Below are 21,383 nucleotides of genomic sequence, written 5' to 3'. Positions count from 1 at the left end.
AGGAATGAATCCTGAAACAGAACAGCTGCAGATGGCGTCTGCAGCCTGGACAACCTCAACAACCCCAATTTGATGCTCCTGTTTTGAAGCCAGAAGCTCCTCGCAGAAACAGAGCAAGCACCAAGTGTGCACTGATAGGCAGGGAGCTGCACTTGGGTCAGGAGCTTGCACAGAGCAAAGATGGTTTTTCACTTCAGCTCACACCAGCAGGGCTATACACTGAATTCAACATGGTCTTGGCACCCTGTCCAACTGAATCCCAGTTGGAATCTGACAGAGGCAAAGAGCACTTCCTGAGGGTGAATTCAGTCAGGACAGCAGTGATAGGGATCCTGGTCTTCCAACGCCAGGCAAAGGCATCTTTGAGCAACTTCCACTGGGTATAAACCTGGTTAACGCCTTACCTTCAAGACAGCATTGTATTTCCCATTAGCTGGCTGGGAATGGCAGTTTCAGTACCAGCTTTTTTTCCCTGCAGAGTACTCATCCAAATATTATCTTGGACCCAGCTTCACTCAGTTACTATTGTGCCCCTAACCTGGCCAGTGCTGTTGGAGCAGTATGACAGCCCTGCAGCATATCAACAGCATCCCCCATCTCCACTCCCAAAGGGGATGCTAAAAACAGCATCAGCACTGCAAAGCTTCTTCCTCTAGGGTCACTGAGCAACTTCCTCCTGGATTTAGGCTTGGAGTTTAACAAGGGTGTCAAGAAGAGGAAACACAGATGAGGAACAAGAATGAGCAAGCTCCTCAGAGTGTGATAAAGGGCCCATTCATAAAAAGTTATACACCATTTAAAGGCTGGGTTTTCACACACTTCCCTGGGAAAATATGCAGCACACATGTATTTTTTCCTCTCCACAAGAAGCCCATGCTTTCACAATTCACAGTAATCCCCCTCCTCACCCCCTGCTGAATTGCCGTCTGTCTGCCTCTGACCTAATTTCATGGGCTCAGCCCCATGCGGGAACCACGGCCACTCACGCAGCATCTCCTTCCAGATGGAAACACTCCCAAGTCCACCTGCACTAGGGGGACAGGGAGGTACTTGGCTTCTGAAGTACCTTTAAATTACTCAGCAGAAAAAAAAATAACGAGGAGCTAAGTTGCAGCTGCTGGAGCAATGTCACCTGACACATATGCAGCAGAGAACAGCAGCATATGCTGCCAACCCCAAAATAGGCAGTAAAGAGTAAAACCAGCTGCCCTGAAAGGGAGGCCCACTGAAACCTGGGAAGCAGCATGGCTTCAGCCTCAGCACCTCACCTGGTACCAGGGCTAGGATGCCCAGTGGGGCCAAGGAGAGCACCCAACGCTCCCTAAACCCTGTGACCCAATGCTCACTAGCCCAGTCCTGTGCTGCAGCACCCCTAACAGAGCTGGGGATGATGCCCAACCTGATTGCTTCTTTCCTTTTAGGCAGAAGGGGCTGTTGCAGTGCCACGTCACATGTTTGGGACACTAAGCTTAGGGGATGAGGTCAGGATCAGAGGCAGTGGCAAAGCAGGTGGGACTCTTGAACCATTCAAGGTGACAGCAGACTTGCAGTTATGATAGTGGGAGGCAGAGAAACAGGAAGGATACAGAGGAGCTGCACTTCGTAGAGATCTCTGGAAGCAGAAGCAGAGTGGAGTCCTTGCACAACTTGACATGGCATGGTCTAGCAATTTCCCTGCTAGGACTACAGAGGCTCAAAGTACAAATACTGTGCATTTGTAAACACAGATTCGTGAGAAATGGTGGCAGGAGCTCGGGTCAGGAGCTGTGCAGCTGCTTCATTCTGACTGCCTGACAGTTCTTCCCTGGACTTAGGAAAGAACAATAACAAAACTCCAGAGACTACATTTTTAGTCCCAGCCTGGGCCTTGGCTCACTTCCCTCCCTGCCTCATTTCTCAAGCTGGAAAAGGAAGGAATAAAGTCTTTGTGACCACAGGGTTTGGAGCATGGATCACTGGGAGTGAATACAGCACACCAACATCTCTGGATGGACACTCTAAGGGATGGCCAGCGCACAAGCAGGACCTAGGCTCCTTCCAAATAAAGGAAAGTTTGTTTCTGTTAGTTTTCCCCACCCACTCTCCAAAGCATCAAGCAGAATACACAAAATGCAATTAAAATTAAATAGCTACTCACCCAATAAGGGAGCCTTCCTCCAGTAGCCATCACGCACCTCCACATAATCATACCAGCAAAGGCGACTTTTAAATAAGTCCATTGATGTGAAATTTAACATGATCTGAAAGGAGAGAGTACACATTTCTCTTTGGGGAGGGAGTTACTTTAAAGAGAAGACTCTACAGGTTGTTTCATGTTTCATTTTCACTACAGTGCTACCTAAGTGAGTACGCAAGGCAAAGACAGCTGGGTGGTTTGCAAGATTTGTACACCACCTTTTCTCAAAAAAGAAAAGCTTCTCAAGATGTTTTAATGAAATCATGGCAGTATATGACAGCAGAGAGCCCTTTACTATCAATTCTGTAATTCAAATTCAATACTTCTCAGTTACTAAGATGTTACTTTAAAAAAAAGCCCAGTTCAGATTTTTAAAATAAAACATTTTGAGTAATGTGAAAATCATAGAGAAAGACATTGTCATAAACCACACATATTTGGGGTCTATACCTGAATATAAATTATATGTGTAAGAAATTTTGAATTTTGCTAATTAGGTTCCACATTCTGACCATCAAACTCACATCATCACTGTGGTGCAATTGCATTCAGTGGCATTAAAATGTTATTTTTGTTTCCTTCCTCTCTAAGATGGATCACTGGCCTTGGTCTGGGAGGTCACCTATGGAGGTCACCATTGGCATGTACTTGTATTTTTTTTCTAGCGAGATTTGACCCATGTAATTAATTTACATCCAGAATCTGAACATAGTCACAGAAACGTCTTTATGTTAAAGTGGACGTTCTCCCCCAAAGTACTGGCTGGGTGTGCAGAGTACAGTCTGTAACGATGTCACTCACTTTTTTTCCACATTTTTGCAGTGTTCTGACTTCAGACAGCAAAAGGAGATTCATCTGTTTCTATGCAGATGAATGCTATAAGCCCAATATCTGTTCTGAACTAACACCTCAGTGCAACAATTTGCACCAACCACTGCATTGAATTAAACAGGTAAATGGAAGCATTTGATCTGAAACCAATTCTTTATTTCCTTTTTCAACACGAGTGGTTCAGCATTAATTAGATGCTGGATCCTTCCCGACACAACTCTGAAGAGCCTGAGAAGCAAAGGGAGAGTTTATAGTAGATTGACACCAGGAAACTCTCAGTGCTATGGTTGTCAAACCTGGACAGCTCTTGGCCCTCCTGCCCCAGCGATGCTCTCCCTGCAGCTGGTGGCAGGAGCTCAGCATGGCATGGGACTGGGCTTGCAGGTGACAGAAACAGGTCCCGGAGCCCGGCAGCTGCTGCAAAACAAACGAGCTCTGCGCTTCTCGGTCCGAGTGGGAGCCTTAAGCGCGTCTGGAGGGTGCTCCTCAGCAAAGTCACTCTGCCAAGGAGGGGGCTGCTCATTCCTGCAGCCTGCCATGGCGTGACAGGCCTGAAGGGCTGGTGTTGCTGGATTAAGGAAAGATTTCATTTCTACAGGAAGATCAATAAAACAAAAGGAGCTGGGAGGAAGGTGGACAGGGTGGGTGATTGATGTGCAGCGGGGCTTGGCGTTTCCAGGCGGGAAGTGGGAGTGCCCTGACAGGGACATTATGCCTCCATGACAGGGGCAGGCCATGGATGTCACTCACGGCTCCTCAGCTCCCTTCAGGACCCTAGATTGCAGCACATTTTATCTAATTCATCTGACTGGCTTTGGAATGTGTGCTTGCCAAAGCTAACAGGCGGCAGGAAATGTCCATGCAGGGTTTAGTCTCAAACTGAGAGGGAGGATCAGAGATCAACACACAGCCCAGATATGTGAGGGGCTCTGCTCCAGCATCACCACTTCTCTCCTCAAAATCACTGACTCCATCTCTCTCCTGAGTGGTGCTCAGGAACCTTTCCAGGCTCCATCCCTGCATGCCAGGCATGCAGAGATCTTCTGGCAGGTTCTAACACTATCATCACAGGCAAAACCCACATGAGGGAAGTGCAGAGTATGCCTTGTGCTGCTGTGGCACCTACCTTCTCCCCTGGGGTCACCGAGATCCTCCAGACACAGTGGGAATAGGAGGGGTAGCCATTTGGAAAGCCAGGGGCTGAGAAATTACCTGTTGAATCTTGCAAGGTCTCTCCACAAGCTGCAGGAGAGGGAAAAAAACCTATCAAAAGGAGTGACTCTGAAAGACATCAGGGTCTACCAGACTGACTGCTCATGGCTGCTGTGTGCAGGCTGGTGGCTGGCACTCCAACAGGGCTCATTCACGGTACTGGCCAGAGGTCACTGACCACCTGAAGCCTTGCCAAAGAGCTGGTGTGAAATTTGTCAGAATTTCTGGGATACAAGATGATCAGTGCCAGGACATATGAAACAGCTACTAAAGAAGAACCCTTCTTCCTTCATCATCCTTCCACATGCCAGCACTTTCATGTTTCAGTTGAGGAATATCTCATTCACTAATCAAATGCAAAATATTAACCCCATCCCACTTCACAACCCCACACTGCTGCCAGCAAATCTGTTTTCACTTCATTACAAGCTGCTCAATAAAGCTCTCCTTAGTTACCATTGTAAATTTTCTTTTTTGGGCTTAAAACATCCTAACAAAAGCAGGGCAAGTCCCATCACCATCATGTTTCAGCTGCCCAGCACCTTCTTCACCACCACACTGCACAGGACAAAATATGAGCACAGCAGTCCATTGCTCTTCAACTTCCTGTTTTGTGGCCTGCTGCAGTTGATGAAATGTAGATCCCAGAGTGACTTTTGGGAAGCAAAGAATATGTACATGCATATGATCCTTTAGGGAACTGCAGCTTCCAACATCTGGAAAAGCTGTGACTACTGTAGTTCTGCTCTCTCAGACAGGATGGCTGATGTGGAACAAGGATCATCCACATCTGCACAGCACCTGACTGGCTGGGTGGGAGGACCACAAATATCAAGGCTCCCATTTCTTTGACAGCGCCCACCAGGCACATCCAAATGCCAATTGCAAGGAGCAGGGACCTTGGCTTGCCTGCTTCCCAGTTGTTTTTCCAGTTTCACAACCAACTGATATTATAAAGCTCTACTGGACCTGGAACTCTGTTTCCTCAGAGATGGCAAGGCAGCCCCCAAAAATCCCTGACTGATCAGCAGTGCTTTCAAAGATCCACAAGGCCTTCCCTTTCTCACGGAAATGCCAGGGGTTGTTCCTCTGCTTGATGCTATCACAGGGAAATTTTGCAGCCATGATTACATTTAGATGGGCAGGTGTGCAGTTAGAGGTGAAAGGAGACAGGTTCCACTGAAAAAGTGCAATATGTTCAAGCAGGGGAGAAGAAGTCGCCTAATCCAGAATTTCTTAATTCCCCTAAGGAAGTCTGATCCACAGCTTGACAGATCAGACTAGATGAAGAAATGTGGGGACACAGAAAGGAGCTTTTCAATATATATTTTTTTAAATAAGTAGGGAATTCCAATCCACAACTCACTAGGATAAATAAATGTTATTTTTTTCTGCTCAAAAATCCATTTAAACAAACATGAAATTATAAAGGGGGCTCAAAATCAGAGGAAACATGCACAACATGAGCATAGTGATTGGAGATTATGAAGGTTTCCAACAGGCCAGACTTAATTCTCCCAGAGTGCAATTACACAATGACTGGCAAGACCCTGTAATTATGGAAGAGGTACTATTGTGTCTACTTGCAAAGACTACTTTGCTGAAATATGAAAGCAGACCTATCTAACTCTGACTCCCCAGCCCCTGTGCGAGGCTGGCCTTGCAGCACAGAGCAAAGTGCAGAGCAGGGGAAGCACAGCAGTGAGCAATGCATCTTTGTGGGGAGAGCACAACCTCTTGCAGAGCACCCTAAAAAGCAATATGACTGTACTCCACTTAGTAGCAAAGAAGTCCAAGAAAGCAACTGTTCAGCACTTCTGGGATCCAAGAAACTGAGCAGGTAGACAGGAACAGAAGTGAAAAGCAAAGCAGTAAGTGAATGCTTCAGAACTCATTTGTAAATGAAGCAGTTGGGTGACAGGCACTTACAGCTCATCAGCTGGTTACTGGTACACTGTCTCCTTTTGAAAATGCCCAGAGAACTGGAGGAAATTATATAATGCAGGACCATTCTCAATTTACTGTTTAACCATTCCTGCACAATTAGCACAGCTACACAAGCCTTTTTCCTTTAGCACAGCATAAGACAGCAGGATGAGCTTTTTAAAGCTTTTGTAGTCACTGTAGTCATCAAATCCTCAACTGTGCAGCCATAGCAAATCTAGCATTAACTACTCTGTAGCAGATTGCAGCTTGCCTTCCAGAAATTCCTTCAGCAAATTTCATTTGATTTCACCTGGTTTGGCACTAACTTTAACCCAGCAGGTATAAGCTCTGAGCAATTAAGAGCAATTTATACCAGCAGGGTTTTAGAATGGACAAGCTAAGCAAGCCCTAACTGTAGCAGGCACATGAGCTCCAGTCTAATGAGCTGGAGAGCCCTGTTTCTTACAACAGACACAGCAGTTGCTCTGGCTGATTCCAGTGCATGCCTGTAACTCATCCTCCACCATACTAGCTCTTTTTTTTTTTGGAGATATTATTAGGTATTCTCAGATGGAGACTCTCTTTGTAAAAGGGAAGCCATCTGCCACTCAACTTCGGAATTATGTTGCTGCATTTTACCCTAAAATCCTCAGCTTGCCTGACGAACAAAGTGTCTTCATCCTAAAGTCTCATTCAGACCCTGCTTGAACACACAGATGAAGTCCTTTGGTTTTGAACCCCTTTGCTTTGTATTTTGCAGAGGAAGAAAACTTTCCAAGCTACAGATTCAAATAGCAGAAGATGTTAATGTCATTAAACATACTGCACCTCTTCTCCTAAGATGCAACTTGTGTACAAATTTTGATGCAAAGAAAAAAAAAACAAAGCAGAACAACGGGTGTTTGAAAAAAAAAAGTTTAGTAGGTTTAAATCTCTAATTATTTTGCTGCCTAAAATGTTCTGAACTGCAATAACCTCTGGTAAAGCTTTGTGAAAAAAAATAAAAAGTAGGAAAAGTTCTACTTCACAAATGGAAAACTTGAGACTCACAGAAGAGTCCTCATTTTAGAGAAAGTTGCTTTGTAGCTTTTAGTTAGTACCTCAGGCCAAAGTGGCTTTTCAGCTTGCCTTGAGAAATCTAAATCTGTAATTGATTCTTCCAGCTATGGGAATGAAAAGCCTGGTTGTATTAAGTCTGACTCCAACAAAAAACATAGTGCAAAACAAATGAACTCCTAAACTAATCCATGAGATAATTTTGCAAGAACATTTTATCCAACCAAAATCAATTTAGGGATAATGATGAGGTAAAAATGTAATTATGAGGTAAAAAGAAAAATAAAGTTAGTTAGAACTAATAGACCTAAAAGTTATACTACCCATTATAAAATAAAAGCAGTAGTCTTCAAACATATAGACCCTGAAGCCCTCAGAATTCATTCTAGACCCTTATGGACTCATACTTTCTGACCTGCAGTTGGATACAGAAAAACAGTGGATTTGCACACCAACTATCCACCACTTTCCAGGGCCTCAGTCTACCAGACATCTTTCCACCATTTTGCTAACTCCTAGTCCCCACTCTGCCTACAGCCTTGTAGTACATCAGTTTAATTTTCTATGAACAGACCCTACACTGGAGCAATCTGAAGCCCTAAACCCAACCAGAATACTGGCAAAGTACTAACAGGAGACACACCTTAGGCATGTTCACTTCTCCCCCACAGCTCCAGCCTAAAGCATTTGATAGTCTGTGTTTCCCAAGTCTCATTCCTCAGAGGGTGGTGCTCCTGAACTCCAATGCCTTCCACATAAGCCATGTGTCTCTGATGAAGCAGGTTCCACCTCCCCAGGCCATACTTACCTGGGCACTTGTACAGCTTCCTTGCCTGAGCGATGTCCCCCCGGCTCAGGCGCACACGCTGACCGATGGTCGGCCGCACGCCGTTGTCGTCTCGCCGGGGAAGGATGGTGTCCAGGAAAACTCCTCTGAAGGGAGAGCTGAGACACACAGAGCAGTGAAGTAGGGGAAGTGACACAATGAACAGAAAGTAGAGCTGGCAGGCCTCCCACACCCCATCCCCCTGACCATATATCCCATGCTAACAAGCAGTAGTGGTTCAGCTTCTAATAACTGCTAACTATCTCAAGACAGCCTTCTCACTATAGCAGACAGCTTCCAAATGTACAAGCAAGTCTGCCAAGCCAAATTCCTTTTGGATATCTCAAAATTGCTGCTGCCTCTGTTTGAGGTAGCACATTCCTTGCCATAAATCAGAAAAAGCAATGAAATATTCCTGCAGACAATTCATGGCACATCTGGCTCAGCTGGAGCACAGATCTGGTGTTTAAGCCAAAGCAGAGGAAGGGGAGTTTTCCCAGTAGTAGATGGGGTTGGGCTGGCAGTGTCTGCCACAGACAAGAGGAAAAGACCATGTGCTCTACCTTTGTTCTGTATGAGTTTCCAAGCTAGTAGCTCCACTTGTCTCTACCTCTTTTCACTTGCTACTATTTCTTCCATGTGCTTCACACTCAGGAGCTCTTTACTGCACTTCTGATCTCAGTCCAGTGAAGGATTTAAGCTCAGGCCTCACTTCTATCAAAATGCAGTCCATGTAGCCAAGCAAGAGCTTGCACACAAAAAGAGACCCCAAGGGGGCATTAGGACTGTAGGGAAGGAGGGAGGGGATCAGAAACCTCAATTCCAGGTTGGCAAAATCCAAGCTCTTGCAGCCAGGCTGTCCAGTCCACAGGAACCTTTCACTGCACCCCTGAATGCCAAACAGGCTTGGGGATGCCAAGGCTAACACTGAGCTCTACCTTCAGCATCAGCTCAGCGAGGCAGACTGCTCTTTCTGAAGGACAGGATACAACTGTCCAAAGAGCCCAATGGGAAATCAGGGCAGAAGCAATAATTTTAGTGCTGCCTAGTCCAGAGGTGGGGAGGGAAGGGGGAAATCGTTTTGTAAATATTCAAACTGAAGAAAGAACTAGAAGGAAAGGAATTTAATCTGTTTTGAAAACTGGAATGAGCTATTGCATGGGAGATGTTGGCATTTTTTCAGCAGTAGAAAAAATCCTGATCAGCACCAAAACCAATACTTACGAGACCTGAGGTGAGTCCTGCAAATTTCAATTTATAAATTCAGTTCTTTATTCTAAATACCAACTGCATGCCTTGGGCTTAATTTATTTAAGTTTATGTACTGACAATAAATCCTCCAATTCCAGAAACACCACAAGCATAGAAACAGGTCAGTTTGATCACAGTAAATTTTCAAGCCTCCTCAGGAGTTCATAGAAGAACTCAACATTTGGCAGGGACATACTTCTGTGGCCTCTGAAATGCTTTCTGCAGATCTCCAAGCTCAACCAGGGAAGAATAACAGAGTTTAATAGAAAAACCACCACTTGCATGTGCAAAGTTTTGATTCTTTTTCCCATTCCAGCCCTCACAACTGTGCACTCACAGTCCTCAGCTTTCTGCACATAGTATATACCTCAGGCACTGCTCACACAACACAAATAACCCACACAACTTCAAACTACCCTTGCTACCTGCCAAACACATTTCCTTCTAGAAGGCTGTACTCTATGCTGAGGCAGTAAGATTTTTGCTTTTGTTTTCTCCTCCAATTGAATTTTTTCTCCTTTCACATGCATTGCTGAACATGACTCTCAACCACAGAGCAGCAAGTACAGTTTCTCTCATTTTGTCATCAAAGGAACCAAGAACAGGAGGATCTGTCTGGCCCAAGCCACACAAGTCTCATGCTGTCCACCCAAAACTCATCTGCTTAGAAACACTTGGAGTGTAAAGTTGCACATTTGGTGAGTGCCTCTAAAAGTGCAAATACTTTGACTCAGAAGTTAATAAACAACAAACAGACATCATTAAACAGAGCAGCTCAGGAAGTCTAACACCAGAACCATGCTTGACTAAAATATCTAAACTCTCCTCCCCGAGGTAGGAGAAGAATCCATGAATCCTGAATGTCCCATTCTCTTGCTGTCCAGGCACAGGCAGAACATGCATTAGCTGCCCAATGCAGTGTAAGCCAAGCAAACACCCCACCGTTCTTACCAGCTAAGAACAACAGAATGTGACAAGAGACTCACACAAGTCATTTGCATCTGCACAGCACCCTGAACATGCAAAGTGCCAGGCCAATGCTAGGAAATTATCAGTTGATCTCAACAGATGCTAAACATTCATGTCCCAGGAGACAGGGTAACAAATACAGGTGCCTAAGCAACAATCAAGGAAGCAGATATTCAAGGCAAGTTAAGGACCCAGCTGCAGGCAGCTACCTTATGTCTCCATGTGCAGAAGAGAGACAACATGACTCTTCATGCAGTAAAATCTGTGGAGGATCTATGAATGTCTTGTGCAGGATTAGGACAGTGCATTGCAAACACAAGATGTGCCTCCTGGGCATGGAGGCAGTGCTACCTACACCCTCATTTGAACAGGAGCTTTGCAGAGGTCATGTTTTGTAACTCCAGACTCTGCTGTCATGTCTACTAGCAAGCCACTTGCTGAATTAAGGTAACAAACTACTTGCTTAGGGCCTTGTGAAGGTTTAAACTTTCTTCTTGTTAAGTTGCCATTTATAGGTCTTGACAGCTGTAAAAGAAATTGTTTCATGATACAGCAACACTCAGTTTAGACTGCTGCCATGTTGTAAGGAATGCACCAGGAAATAAAAGCCTGCAGCCACACTCTGCACAACAGGCAAATTTCTGACCTAGATGAGAACAGAAGTTACAATGGTAAAAACTTGTTCCTGATGTCACTACAGCCTCTTGTGCCACACTCCTATTTCTATTAGCCACAGACAAAAATGAGAGGCATATTTTGCTATGAAATGCAAAGGAGTGACTTTACACCAATCCTCAAAAGTATCACTGGAAATTATTTCCACTGCTGGGACTCAAGAAATCTCAGAAAAGCTATACCTTTCTGTCCTAGGTAAAAAGTTTAGAATAAAAAGGGCCCGGGATTTACAGCAGCATTTGACTATGGCGAGCACCATATGATTTACTATCATCAATATTGACTGTGAAAAGTTAAAAACAAGGTTGTGCTAAGTGCCAGGTAAGAATTGCTACAAGAGAGTAAGTCACAGACATGACTGTGTGTCCTTCCCCTGCTCACTCACACATCCCATCTCCACTGGTCAGGTGCTCACACCATCTTATGTTAACTTTTGGTGTCTGCTAACGCATTAACACAGTCAATGCAGCCTTCCCCTTGCAGGCCCAAGCAGGAACTCTCTGCCTTTCCTAGCCACTAATCTTAATGAAACTTCCTGGAACTTAAAGTCTTCATGGACTCTGTGCTTGTGTCAGTTTGGGTTGCAATTGGCCAGCAAACCTCAGTGAGGTGGGAAGGTCAGGTGCATACACCCACCAGTCTCTCTGGCTGGTCAATACATTGCTCCCTTAGGGGAGCAGATGTCAAGCCAGGTCTTGGCAAAGTAAAAGCCAATTCCAGCCCTGCTTATTTGTACTGAGAGCACAATCAGCCTACCAGGGCACTCAGTGCTCAGTTCAATTACTGCACAAAGACTGCAACTGGGGTAAGGGTGGGTCACAAAGAGCTTAAAGAAAACAGACTTAAAAATCCTATCAAGCACCAATTTAAATCTAGCAGGACTCTTGCCATTTTTACCCATTTTGGCCCAGCAGTGCTCTGAAGGACCCGAGTTTTCAAGAGACACAGACTCAAAGGCATCCACAATATAAATGGCGGTAATAACTTAATCCTGCTTTTGTGCAAGACAATTCAAACCATTAAGAGTTTAGCAAATGCTGGGAGAGTCCAGCAGATGCTTCAAGGGAAGAAAAATTGTTTGCTTTGGATAGCTAATGCAAAGAAATCTGCAAAACACCCCTGCCCAGGCACCATTTCCTCCTGTCACAACAAGCAGCATTTCAGCAATTTTCCACTGGTTGGTGTGAAGTTGTGAAAAAAAAAGCACAAAACAACAGGCTCGGCCCTTCAATATAACAGCGGAGAAAGAAAATTTAAAAAGTCACAAAGACATCTTTAATTTTTGCAACAAAAATTTTCCAAGAGTATGAGTATTTCCACTGTACCTTCCAACCCCTTTATTCACAGTATGTAGTGACAGAAAGCTCTTGGGAAAGAGCAATAGTAGGATTTATGGGAGAAAACTTCTAACAGTGCAGCAAAATGCATCTGGTCATCCAGTAACTCTCATTCCAAACACAGGACATAACTGTGTTTATATCACCTCTCTATCCAGTGGAGCAGTCTGATCAGAAAATGGGCTCCATCTGGAGGTATGAGATGGGAGTCAAGGACAAACAGCCTGTGCAGAAACTGGCATTAGTTGGGGCAGGACTGATAACTCCTCCATGAAAAAACCCAGACACACAGAACCACACAGCTGCAGAGGCCATGAGTGAAAGCTCATGCATAAACGGGTAAAAAAACCACCCAAGCAATTAAAGATCATGATCTAGAGTTCAACTCTTCCTCAGCACAACCACTGGAGACTGATGGCTGTACTGTGACTCCAAAGATTCAAAGCTTGTTCTAGTATTACCCAACGTGTACATGGGCAGATATGCACACAAATACACACGTGCTGCCTGGGAAGGCTGCAAAGAATGTCAGCAAGGCTTTGGAAACTCTGAGTTTACCAGGATTATTACTGAGTAAATACAGTGGAAAGGGGAAAACAGGAGTCTACCACACTACACCCACCTTGCTTCTTCAAATATTTTTTGAGCCTTACAATGCAACAATAGATCAGAGGTCTCCTTCTAGGCTCTATATATCCCACAGGGTCAACCACAACTACCAAAAATGGTCCTAAGGACAAGTAACCTGGAATTATCACCTGGAGAACGTGTTCCTAGCATAGTGCATGATGCTGTCAAAGTCATAGGTCTCTCCAAGGGAGTTCACTTCCCCAGCTTCCATCTTTAAAAAGTTGTACTCCTGACCTGTGATGACAAACAAAAAGGAAAAGAAACAAACCACTCTTAGAGAACTAAAAAAAAAAGAAGACTTTTACCTGGGGAGCCTAGAATAAATGGATATGCTCCTCTGTTTCAACAATTCCAGCTGGACATCCAAAATTTCTATTCATATAGCTATTTTGACCCTTACTTTACAGCAATATTTCTTGTTCTCTATTCCAACCCTCAGATCACCAGCATTTCCCACAAGTGTAGCAAGAAAGGTTTCTACCCAGCCAAAAGCCAGGTGGAATAACCTGAAGCAGGATTTTACCTTGCTGTATGTTCTCTCTGATGATAGTGACATGCTGGTCCCTGTCAGGCCGTGTGTGCTCATGCCAGAAACCCACCACATGACCCAGCTCATGAGCCACAATACCAAACTTGTCACAGTTCTTTCCAATGGATATTGCCTGAGGGCCCCCTCCTCGGCGACCCACGTAGGAGCAACACCTGGAAAAGAAAACCCACAAACCCATCAGCGCATCAGTGACTTGAGGAACTCTAAAACACAGGAACAGAGCATGGATCTGGCAGGGTTCAGGACAGGCCAGCAGTTGCATACACTATATGTACTTACAGGTAAGTACAAGGAAAACGTTAAGAAAAAAGTGTGTGTCTATAAACAAGCACGTGTACACTTAAGTGTTATCTTAGGAAAAAAGAATCCAGAAAGGCTTAGCACCTTCTGAGCAAATACTAAACTATCCTAGCAATCCTCTCTGAAAGTGACCAGCTGCATCTCTGTGACAGATTCTCCAAGTCAGCCATTGGTGTGTTCTGGGCTAGACTTAGAAAGCCAGGTGTGACTGAAAGTGCTGTTTGCAATAGAGAGCTGCAGGGAATGCGTGCATCACTTACCCACACGTTCTGTACGTGAACACAATGAAGCTCTCTTCATCAGTTCTCTCCACAAAGGTCACACAAGTGTGCTTCTCCCAGTGCCTCATTGCTTGCTTAAAGATAGCTCTCTGGGTTCCTGGAAAAGAAACCAAGAGGAGCAAACAGTAAAGGCTGGCTTTCAGGAAAATCTCTAATGGATTTCATCTGGATATGGGAACAGTCAACCTTTCAAACAGCCAATCTTATGCCTGTAGACACCTCTTGGACTCTGGGGCCCACCTCCAGCTATAACATCACCTTCCCGTATCATCTTTTCTCTCCTTGTGCCTGATGAATTTACTGCTCTAAATAAAAAGGTAGAAAACTTTACAGATTAAGTACATCAATATTTGCGGATATAAAACATGTCACCTTTCTAGGTACAGGCCATTCTGGCAGAGCTGCCAGGTGGTCTGATCTGAGCACCAGCTACTAAGTGATGTGCCAAATTTGCTCTCATGACATGAAGTAATGACCATGCCCATCTTTCAAGACCCAGGAATCTCATGAGTGCTACAGATGCTCCTCAAAACTAAGGCAAAGTTATTGTCAGGACCCCAGAGTACTTCTGCTCCTTCTTTTCCAACAGCAGAGAGAATTCTCTCCTGGAAAAACAGGGGGCAAGCACAGCTCACAGGTGCTGGCCTCTAAAGAAAAGTGACTCAGTCACTCAAGTACTTCTTGGACTCCAAGAGAAGAACCATCTCAGTGCACACCTCAGCTTCAGGCTTCCACAGTGCACAACTCCTTGTGCAATCATTCCCACCCTACCTCAGCAGACAGATTCCCAAGGACCTGAGTCATCTGTGGGAGAGCTCGGCTCCAGAGATTTCCTGCACAGTTTGAGACAAACCCCATGGCAAAGAGAAAGCAGTGTTTTCACCACTGACCAGTGAAATTTCCTCCGATCACATAGGGGATGACCCCCCCAGGCCAGATCCTCTCGGCCCTGGCCGTGGTTGCCCTGCGCACTCTGGCAGAGGGGTGTGCATCCATCCCAGGCTCATCTGTGCGCTCCTTCCTCCTTGGGCTCCCTGCGAGCGTTGTGTTCTGCCCGCTGTCTGCAAGACACAGTGGCAACACTGTTTAAATCCTCTTTAGTTCCACCTGCAGCCCTCAGGCAATACCCTGGAGCTTCAGAAAAAGATAGAAAGAAAAAGCAAGGTGTTAAACCAAACCAGAAGTCATAGCCAGATTCGCCAGTGATTTTTTTGGGACTTTGAGACTGCTAATCTATAGAAAACTGTCCCTTCTTGTTTTGGAGCCTCCATACGCATCATGCCAAAGCTGTTCTCTATTAAGATGTCAAAGCACATCCTTCCCTGTCTCTAGCCATGCCTTCTCTGCAACAGCAACTCACAGATGGGGACACAGTACTCAAGAGGAACAGAAGGTGGGAATCAAGCCTAGATGCCACTGTATATTCTCAACTTCCCTACCTATCCACTCATCTGCAGAGAATGGTTTGTCCTATTATGAACAGCTTCACAGCAACAATTACTCATTTGAGTCGGCCTTGGAAGAAGGTGACAGCCTCCTAACTCTGAAATCTGTACTGAAAGGTATTACTTTGGTTTCACATACCAGGTCTTGGGTGGTTTGGAAATCTATAAAGATGGGACAGTCTCTCTTGGAGGAGGATGCTCAGGATGGGAAAAACAGAAGTGCAGATCTCTATTCATGCTGAATCTCTTCATTTTAATGAAAAGGAGCAAAAATACAAAAGGGAAAGCAGAACACATTTCTTGTTACAAAGGGTACGGGAGCCCTGCCTGTGTTGTGCTCAGCACTGGCTTTGAAACCTGCAAGAGGATTCATACAGGCTTCTAGGCAGACCCTGTCCCTTGCCCTGCATTTGTGCTGCTGCTCAGTATCTGCTCAGATACTTGCTATGCCTACATGAGTTGCACTTGTAATGTGCTGGCACCTTTACCCAAAGCTTCCTGGTTGTACACCCCCTAACTGAGGTGCCATGGGCAACTCAAACCCCCAAAGCAGCCACAGTCCAGCTGAGCTTTACAAACCTCTGTGTGCAGACACCACTGCTTAGATAAGCTCCCTGTGCTGCTCAGCTAACTCATCAGCTGGACTAGGGCAAAGGAATAACAGAGTACAGGGGTTGCTATGCCTTCAGAGAGTGCTGGCCTCAAGGGTCACTCCAAGGTGAATATCTTTGTCACTCTAAGGAGCAGCACCACTGACAGCGGCTCACAGCAGACTGCCGTGAAGCCCAAGAGGATGGCAATTTGTATGTAAATCACCAAGACTGGCCACAGCTTTGCTTCCCAAGTCAGAGACATGGGTTGCTGGGTTATTAAAAAGCACAGGTCCTGCTAAGATCTTCCTCTAGTGACCGGGGGGCTGCTGAGAGCCTCTTCCCCTATTCATCCCTCCAGCTGAAGCACCAGTAAGCAAACCACTACTGTCAAGGCTGAGGGGATCAATACAATGGGAAGGAAATTCAGGCAGTGTAAGGGAATGAAAAGAATGAACTTTAAACCCTCCCTACCGCTTCACCAGGTCAAGCCCTGCCTGCTGAAGACCTTGCTCTGAGCCGCAGGACAAAAACAGGAATTTGCCTTTTGTTCCTCCTGCTCCTAAGCACCTTCCTGCCATTTCAGAAGCTGCCCTATCCCCAGGTCAGCTGCTGGATCCTGGAAGGCAGATGCTCTGAGCTTGGGGGTTCTCCCAGGAAAGGAAGAACAACCCTCCTGCCTACACCTGGTACTGCTGGTACCAGGTAACAGCACAAACACTGGCATTGAAAGGGCCACAGCTAGAAGTGAGAGGGTCTCAGGATAATAGTCTTGTCTTCTATTCACAAACTGCTCCTATGCCTGCCCAAAATCTCTGTGGATTTGCACATGGGCAGCTCCTGATAGCAAACCCAAGTGAGGCGGTGTCTGCCCTGGGCTTTCCTGTGCAGCTCTGCACAGGGGACTCTGGGTCCACACTCCCGTGCCACAACGCTTCCATTCCTTGCCAGCAACACACACTCTTGGGCAAGTTCTCCTCACCAGTCCACAGCAGCTCTTGACTGCTCCTTAGTAGGTACTTTTCTGCTTTTTACAACTGAAATTTGTTAAATTCTCCTCCCTGGAGAGACCTGACACATTCTTCTAGCAGGGGCTGCTTGTGGGTGAGGATGAGCTGTTGCCTCTGTATCACTTTGGTTATTGTTTCCCCTTTCATGCACTTACTTAAACTGCCTTTATCTCAACCAATGGGTTTTCTCACTCTTGCTTTTCCTGCTTTCTCACCTCTCCTGCTGGAGGAGGGGAATAGTGACTGGGTGCTTAGCTTCTGGCTGGGGTCAACCCACCACATTATACAAGGCAAACCCACCCCTTCAGAGAGCTCACCAACAGCAAAGAATGCCTGGGCAGGGCATGGAGGCACACACAAGTACAAAACAGTACAAAAGTACATTTTCACAGAGGGTAAAAAAAGTAAACAAAAGATACCCAAAGGTCTGGGTGGGGTACCACCTTACCCTTTTTAACTGCTTTGTCACTGTGGTCAGTTGAAGTGGCATTTTCACTTGACACCTCTTCTCCCAGGCCTCCTGCAAAGGAAAAAAGAGCAGAGACTCATCTCTGGTGAGCTGGCTGGCAGACCTCTGATGCGGAAAGGACAGCAGCTATCAATAATGCCAGCTGGGGGTCTGCTGGCCACAGAAACTGTCTGCTTTCCCTGTTCAGGGAGCAGGGACTAAACCCTTGATAGAGCTAGGCACTTTTCCCAGATTTGCTCCTAGCCTATGGTGACACTTTGCAACTCATTACCATACCATGCCTAAGTTTCTCCATATGCTGAATAAGCAGAAAGTCTCTTCTAGAGAAGGCTAATTTCATGGAGATTTAATGAGAGCAGGAGCTGAATGAGCTGATCTCTGTAGAGGTATTGCAAGAGCAAGTTTCTGCAGTCTTGGTGGCAAGATAAAGCATGAAGAGCATGGTGAACCACCACATGCAGAAAAGAATACGCTGTTGGTCATACAGCACTGCTGGATGCAGTGTAGACACTTCCAAGAGGGATGTCTCACTTTCAAGACAGCTGGACATCTTCCAGTCACTGAAGCAGTCCTGCTTTGCCGGCTGGAAAACTCTCCTTTGCTCTGGAGCTGGCTTCTAGCAAATCCTTCTCCAGCCCGTCCAACGGGGCAAGGACAGGAGAAAAGGACATCTCTGGCAACTTGGAGAAGGACTGAGAGGATGGTAACAAATCTCCAACATTATACTACTATAACTGATACGAGTATCAGGAAAACTATGATGAAAGATAGTTACAAAACAATTCAGAAGAAAATAAAACACCCAGACTTCCAGCTGGCTATAGGTTAGAGCTTCCTAGTCCAAGAGACACAGTAAATCAGGGGTTTGTCTCCCAAAGGAAGTGCCACAGTTTAACAGAGCTAGGCTGGACAAAAGCCATTAGATGTGTGAACAGGAACAAGCCTGATTCAACAAGATTGATTGCTCTGAACTCTATCACTCTTTTCCAGCTTCAGTGTCCCATCCCAAGATTTCCCTTTGTTTTCTTTCATGCCCAGCCCTCGTCACTTCCTTAAGCCCAAACTCAACAAAAGTTCCTCTCCTCAGTTTTACATCCCCAGGACTTCTCCCACCCCCACCCCTGCAAAGTATGCTATTCTTCACACAATATCTCATTCCATTTAAAGGAAACCCCAACTAGCCATTCATCACCAGAATTATTAAGGCATGCAGTCTTTGCTGAGGCAAAGGATAATTTTGTATTTCTAAATAAATGCAGCTTGCTTCCAGTCACAAACAGATTGCTTCTTAATTGAACTTAGGAGGTGAATTATATGGTGAATTAGGGAAAAAGAACAACTCTGTTTTTAGTGAATTGTTCTCCTAAGAGGGAGCTGCATGGGATTGAATTGCAAATGATGGCACCAAACCCTGGAGCCGGCCCCTCTGGCGTGCCCGAGCTGCTGACCTCTGCCGTGCCGGTGCCGTTGGAGCACACGGCTTTTCCAAGCTCTGAGCACATTCTTTCCCAGAGATCAGCACAGGCCTTGGTTTCTTATGCAAAGAAGAGGTTTGAATAAACTAGTGTGACTAATGAAATCTACAACATCTTTGCATATTTTGTCTTATAGTAGCCCATGAAAAGGGAGAGCACTACACAAAGGCCAGATATGGGGGTGCATATATACCAGATATTTTCAAACTCTAATCTCACTCATACAGGCAGGGAGCACCCACAGCCTTGTGTCCCACAAGGGTGTTTGGAAACAAACGTGAACATTTTAGAAGAACCTTTTCTTATTCACTTGAGTTTTTAGACATTTCCTATCACCATGATGCCTAAAGATATCCCAAAAATTCAAGTCATTGGACAGACATTTAGTCCTCTTCTGATTCTTTCCAAGAGAGGGCTAATGTAGGATCCCAGAAGAAGTGATTGGCCATTAACAATAAATAAGGAAGCCAAGAAATGCACTTTCTATCTGGAAGCAGCTGCACATAGATTGCAGTTGATGTGTCGTCCTGCTGTCCCCTCAACACATTCCTGAAGTGATACCTCTCTGTCGGACTCCTCTGTCACATCCAGAAGCAGAACATATTCCAGCGTTACTGCTCCAGAGCATGAAAGTCCCATGTATGTGCTGAAACCCATTATCATTGGGAACACTGAAGAGGAGAAGGGAGATTTCCTGTTTGACATTGTGCTCTGTGGAAAGCCAATAAAAGCAGGCTGGGTATCCCACAAAGACATGACATTGACTTTAATGGATTTCCAGCAGTTAACAAGCCTCCCAAGATCACTTTCATCCTCATTACTTTCCACCCACTGCTGTGCTAGACCAGCACTCATCCTTCTTCAGCCTGAGTTTTGTATGCTTCTCCCAGAACCAGCTGAAGATAGAGAATTTGTTGGGTCATGTCTCCATGCAGAGAGCTGCACTAGATCTTCTAAACCCTCTTAACCTCCACATTTTCGTAATTCAATTCTTCCTAATAATTTGTCCTACTTAACAGGTGCAACCCCAGCAGAACACTGCTGGACTCCCTGACCAGGTAACTTAGTTCCTGTGCATGACCTGGCAGAGACACAAAAGAGATTCTCTACCCAGGCTGGGGAATATTTCACCTTCTACCTACAGTGCACTTGTACAACAACTTGTTTTTCTGTTTCTCACAGACCAGCACTGCCAGTGGAGCTTGGCTAACTGATGGAAATGTCCAGTAGCTTGAAAGAACCACAAATCTGAGATAAATCCACCATGCCTGCAAGCATGGCTGAAGAACAGGTGTATAAATTGTTTTCAGAAGCTGGAAGAAGCCTGAGGTGGTAAGTAAGGGCCCAGCAAAGCAGAAAGCAGCAGGCTGGGGCACTGCTGTGAAGAAAGCAGTTTCTCTCACTCTCCTAGGAGAGGAAAATGAAAAACCAATTTTGTTAAATGAAGTCCAAGTTGTTCAGCTGAAACCAAAATAAAGGACAAGATATTAAGAGAGCGCGCACAAAGCATCATGCCACCAAAGCTATGATGTTGGTGGTTCCCTTGCACCACTAGCACGGGCAAAAGGTGTGCAGCCTGAAGGAAGAGCAGGAAGCAGACTCCATTCAGAACCCTCACTTCCAGTAAGAGAGGGTGGGACTTGGAGAAGTAGTAATATATCAGACCTGAAAACGTGTCTTCTACAAGATGCAATTTAGGATTGAAGGTATGTATTGCTGCGCATGTTCTGGTTTGGTTTTTTTGCTTAAGCCCAGGTAGTCTGAATCACCAAAGAGGAGAACAATCAGGTCTCTTGCCAACTAAGGCTTCTGCTCTTCTTCCACTTGTTTATGAACCATGAAGGGGTTCTTGTCTGAAAAAGGAAGAAGAAAGCCAGGCAAAGCAGTGAAGCAGCCTGCTGGTGAATCAGAATGCATGTAATTGGCCCAGAAATACCTACCACCCTCCTATTGGGTCCATTTAAGATCTCAAAGCTGCTTGAGGGGCCGCTGACTTCCAAAACATTTTAGCACCATCTGTCTTTCAGCTTGCACTGGAAAATGCCACTCTGAGGCAAGACGAGTTACCCAACTGAAAGCAAAGAAGAAACATCAGTCTATCCTGAATCAAGCTTCATTTTCAAATGATGCCTACCTAAAATGTTAGTCTAAAACCCAACAAGTGACAATAGGAACTATAGGTGTCTGAAAAATTGCAGTCTGAGAACACAGAATATTCTTACACAGGAAATTGGATGGGATGAAGCTTGCAACACCACCCTTTTTTTCCAAATTGTAAAAGTTTCCATTAAAATCAAAACCTGTTTCAGAACAGGTCCAAGCCAGGATACTTTTTCCTCTCCAGACCAGTGAAGAATCTTTTCATGTTCACAGA

General features: G+C 45.3%; 1 protein-coding gene across 1 annotated transcript in view; it reads right to left on the bottom strand.

The window, feature by feature from the left end:
• TLL2 (tolloid like 2) overlaps positions 1–21,383 on the bottom strand; it is a 53,547-nt gene that overhangs the window by 20,198 nt on the left and 11,966 nt on the right. Inside the window, exons 2-9 of the mRNA XM_031064023.1 lie at positions 17,514–17,585; positions 14,911–15,081; positions 14,000–14,117; positions 13,413–13,591; positions 13,018–13,123; positions 8,010–8,134; positions 4,134–4,249; positions 2,138–2,240 (exon numbers count right to left, since the gene is read on the bottom strand). Of these exons, the coding sequence (XP_030919883.1) occupies positions 2,138–2,240; positions 4,134–4,249; positions 8,010–8,134; positions 13,018–13,123; positions 13,413–13,591; positions 14,000–14,117; positions 14,911–15,016 (853 nt within the window). The 5' untranslated portion in view covers positions 15,017–15,081; positions 17,514–17,585. The remainder of the gene's footprint in view (positions 1–2,137; positions 2,241–4,133; positions 4,250–8,009; positions 8,135–13,017; positions 13,124–13,412; positions 13,592–13,999; positions 14,118–14,910; positions 15,082–17,513; positions 17,586–21,383) is intronic.

The sequence above is a fragment of the Geospiza fortis genome, unplaced genomic scaffold, assembly GCF_000277835.1.
Source record: "Geospiza fortis unplaced genomic scaffold, GeoFor_1.0 scaffold130, whole genome shotgun sequence".
Lineage (NCBI taxonomy): Eukaryota > Metazoa > Chordata > Aves > Passeriformes > Thraupidae > Geospiza > Geospiza fortis.
This window is presented reverse-complemented; position numbering and strand designations above follow the sequence as displayed.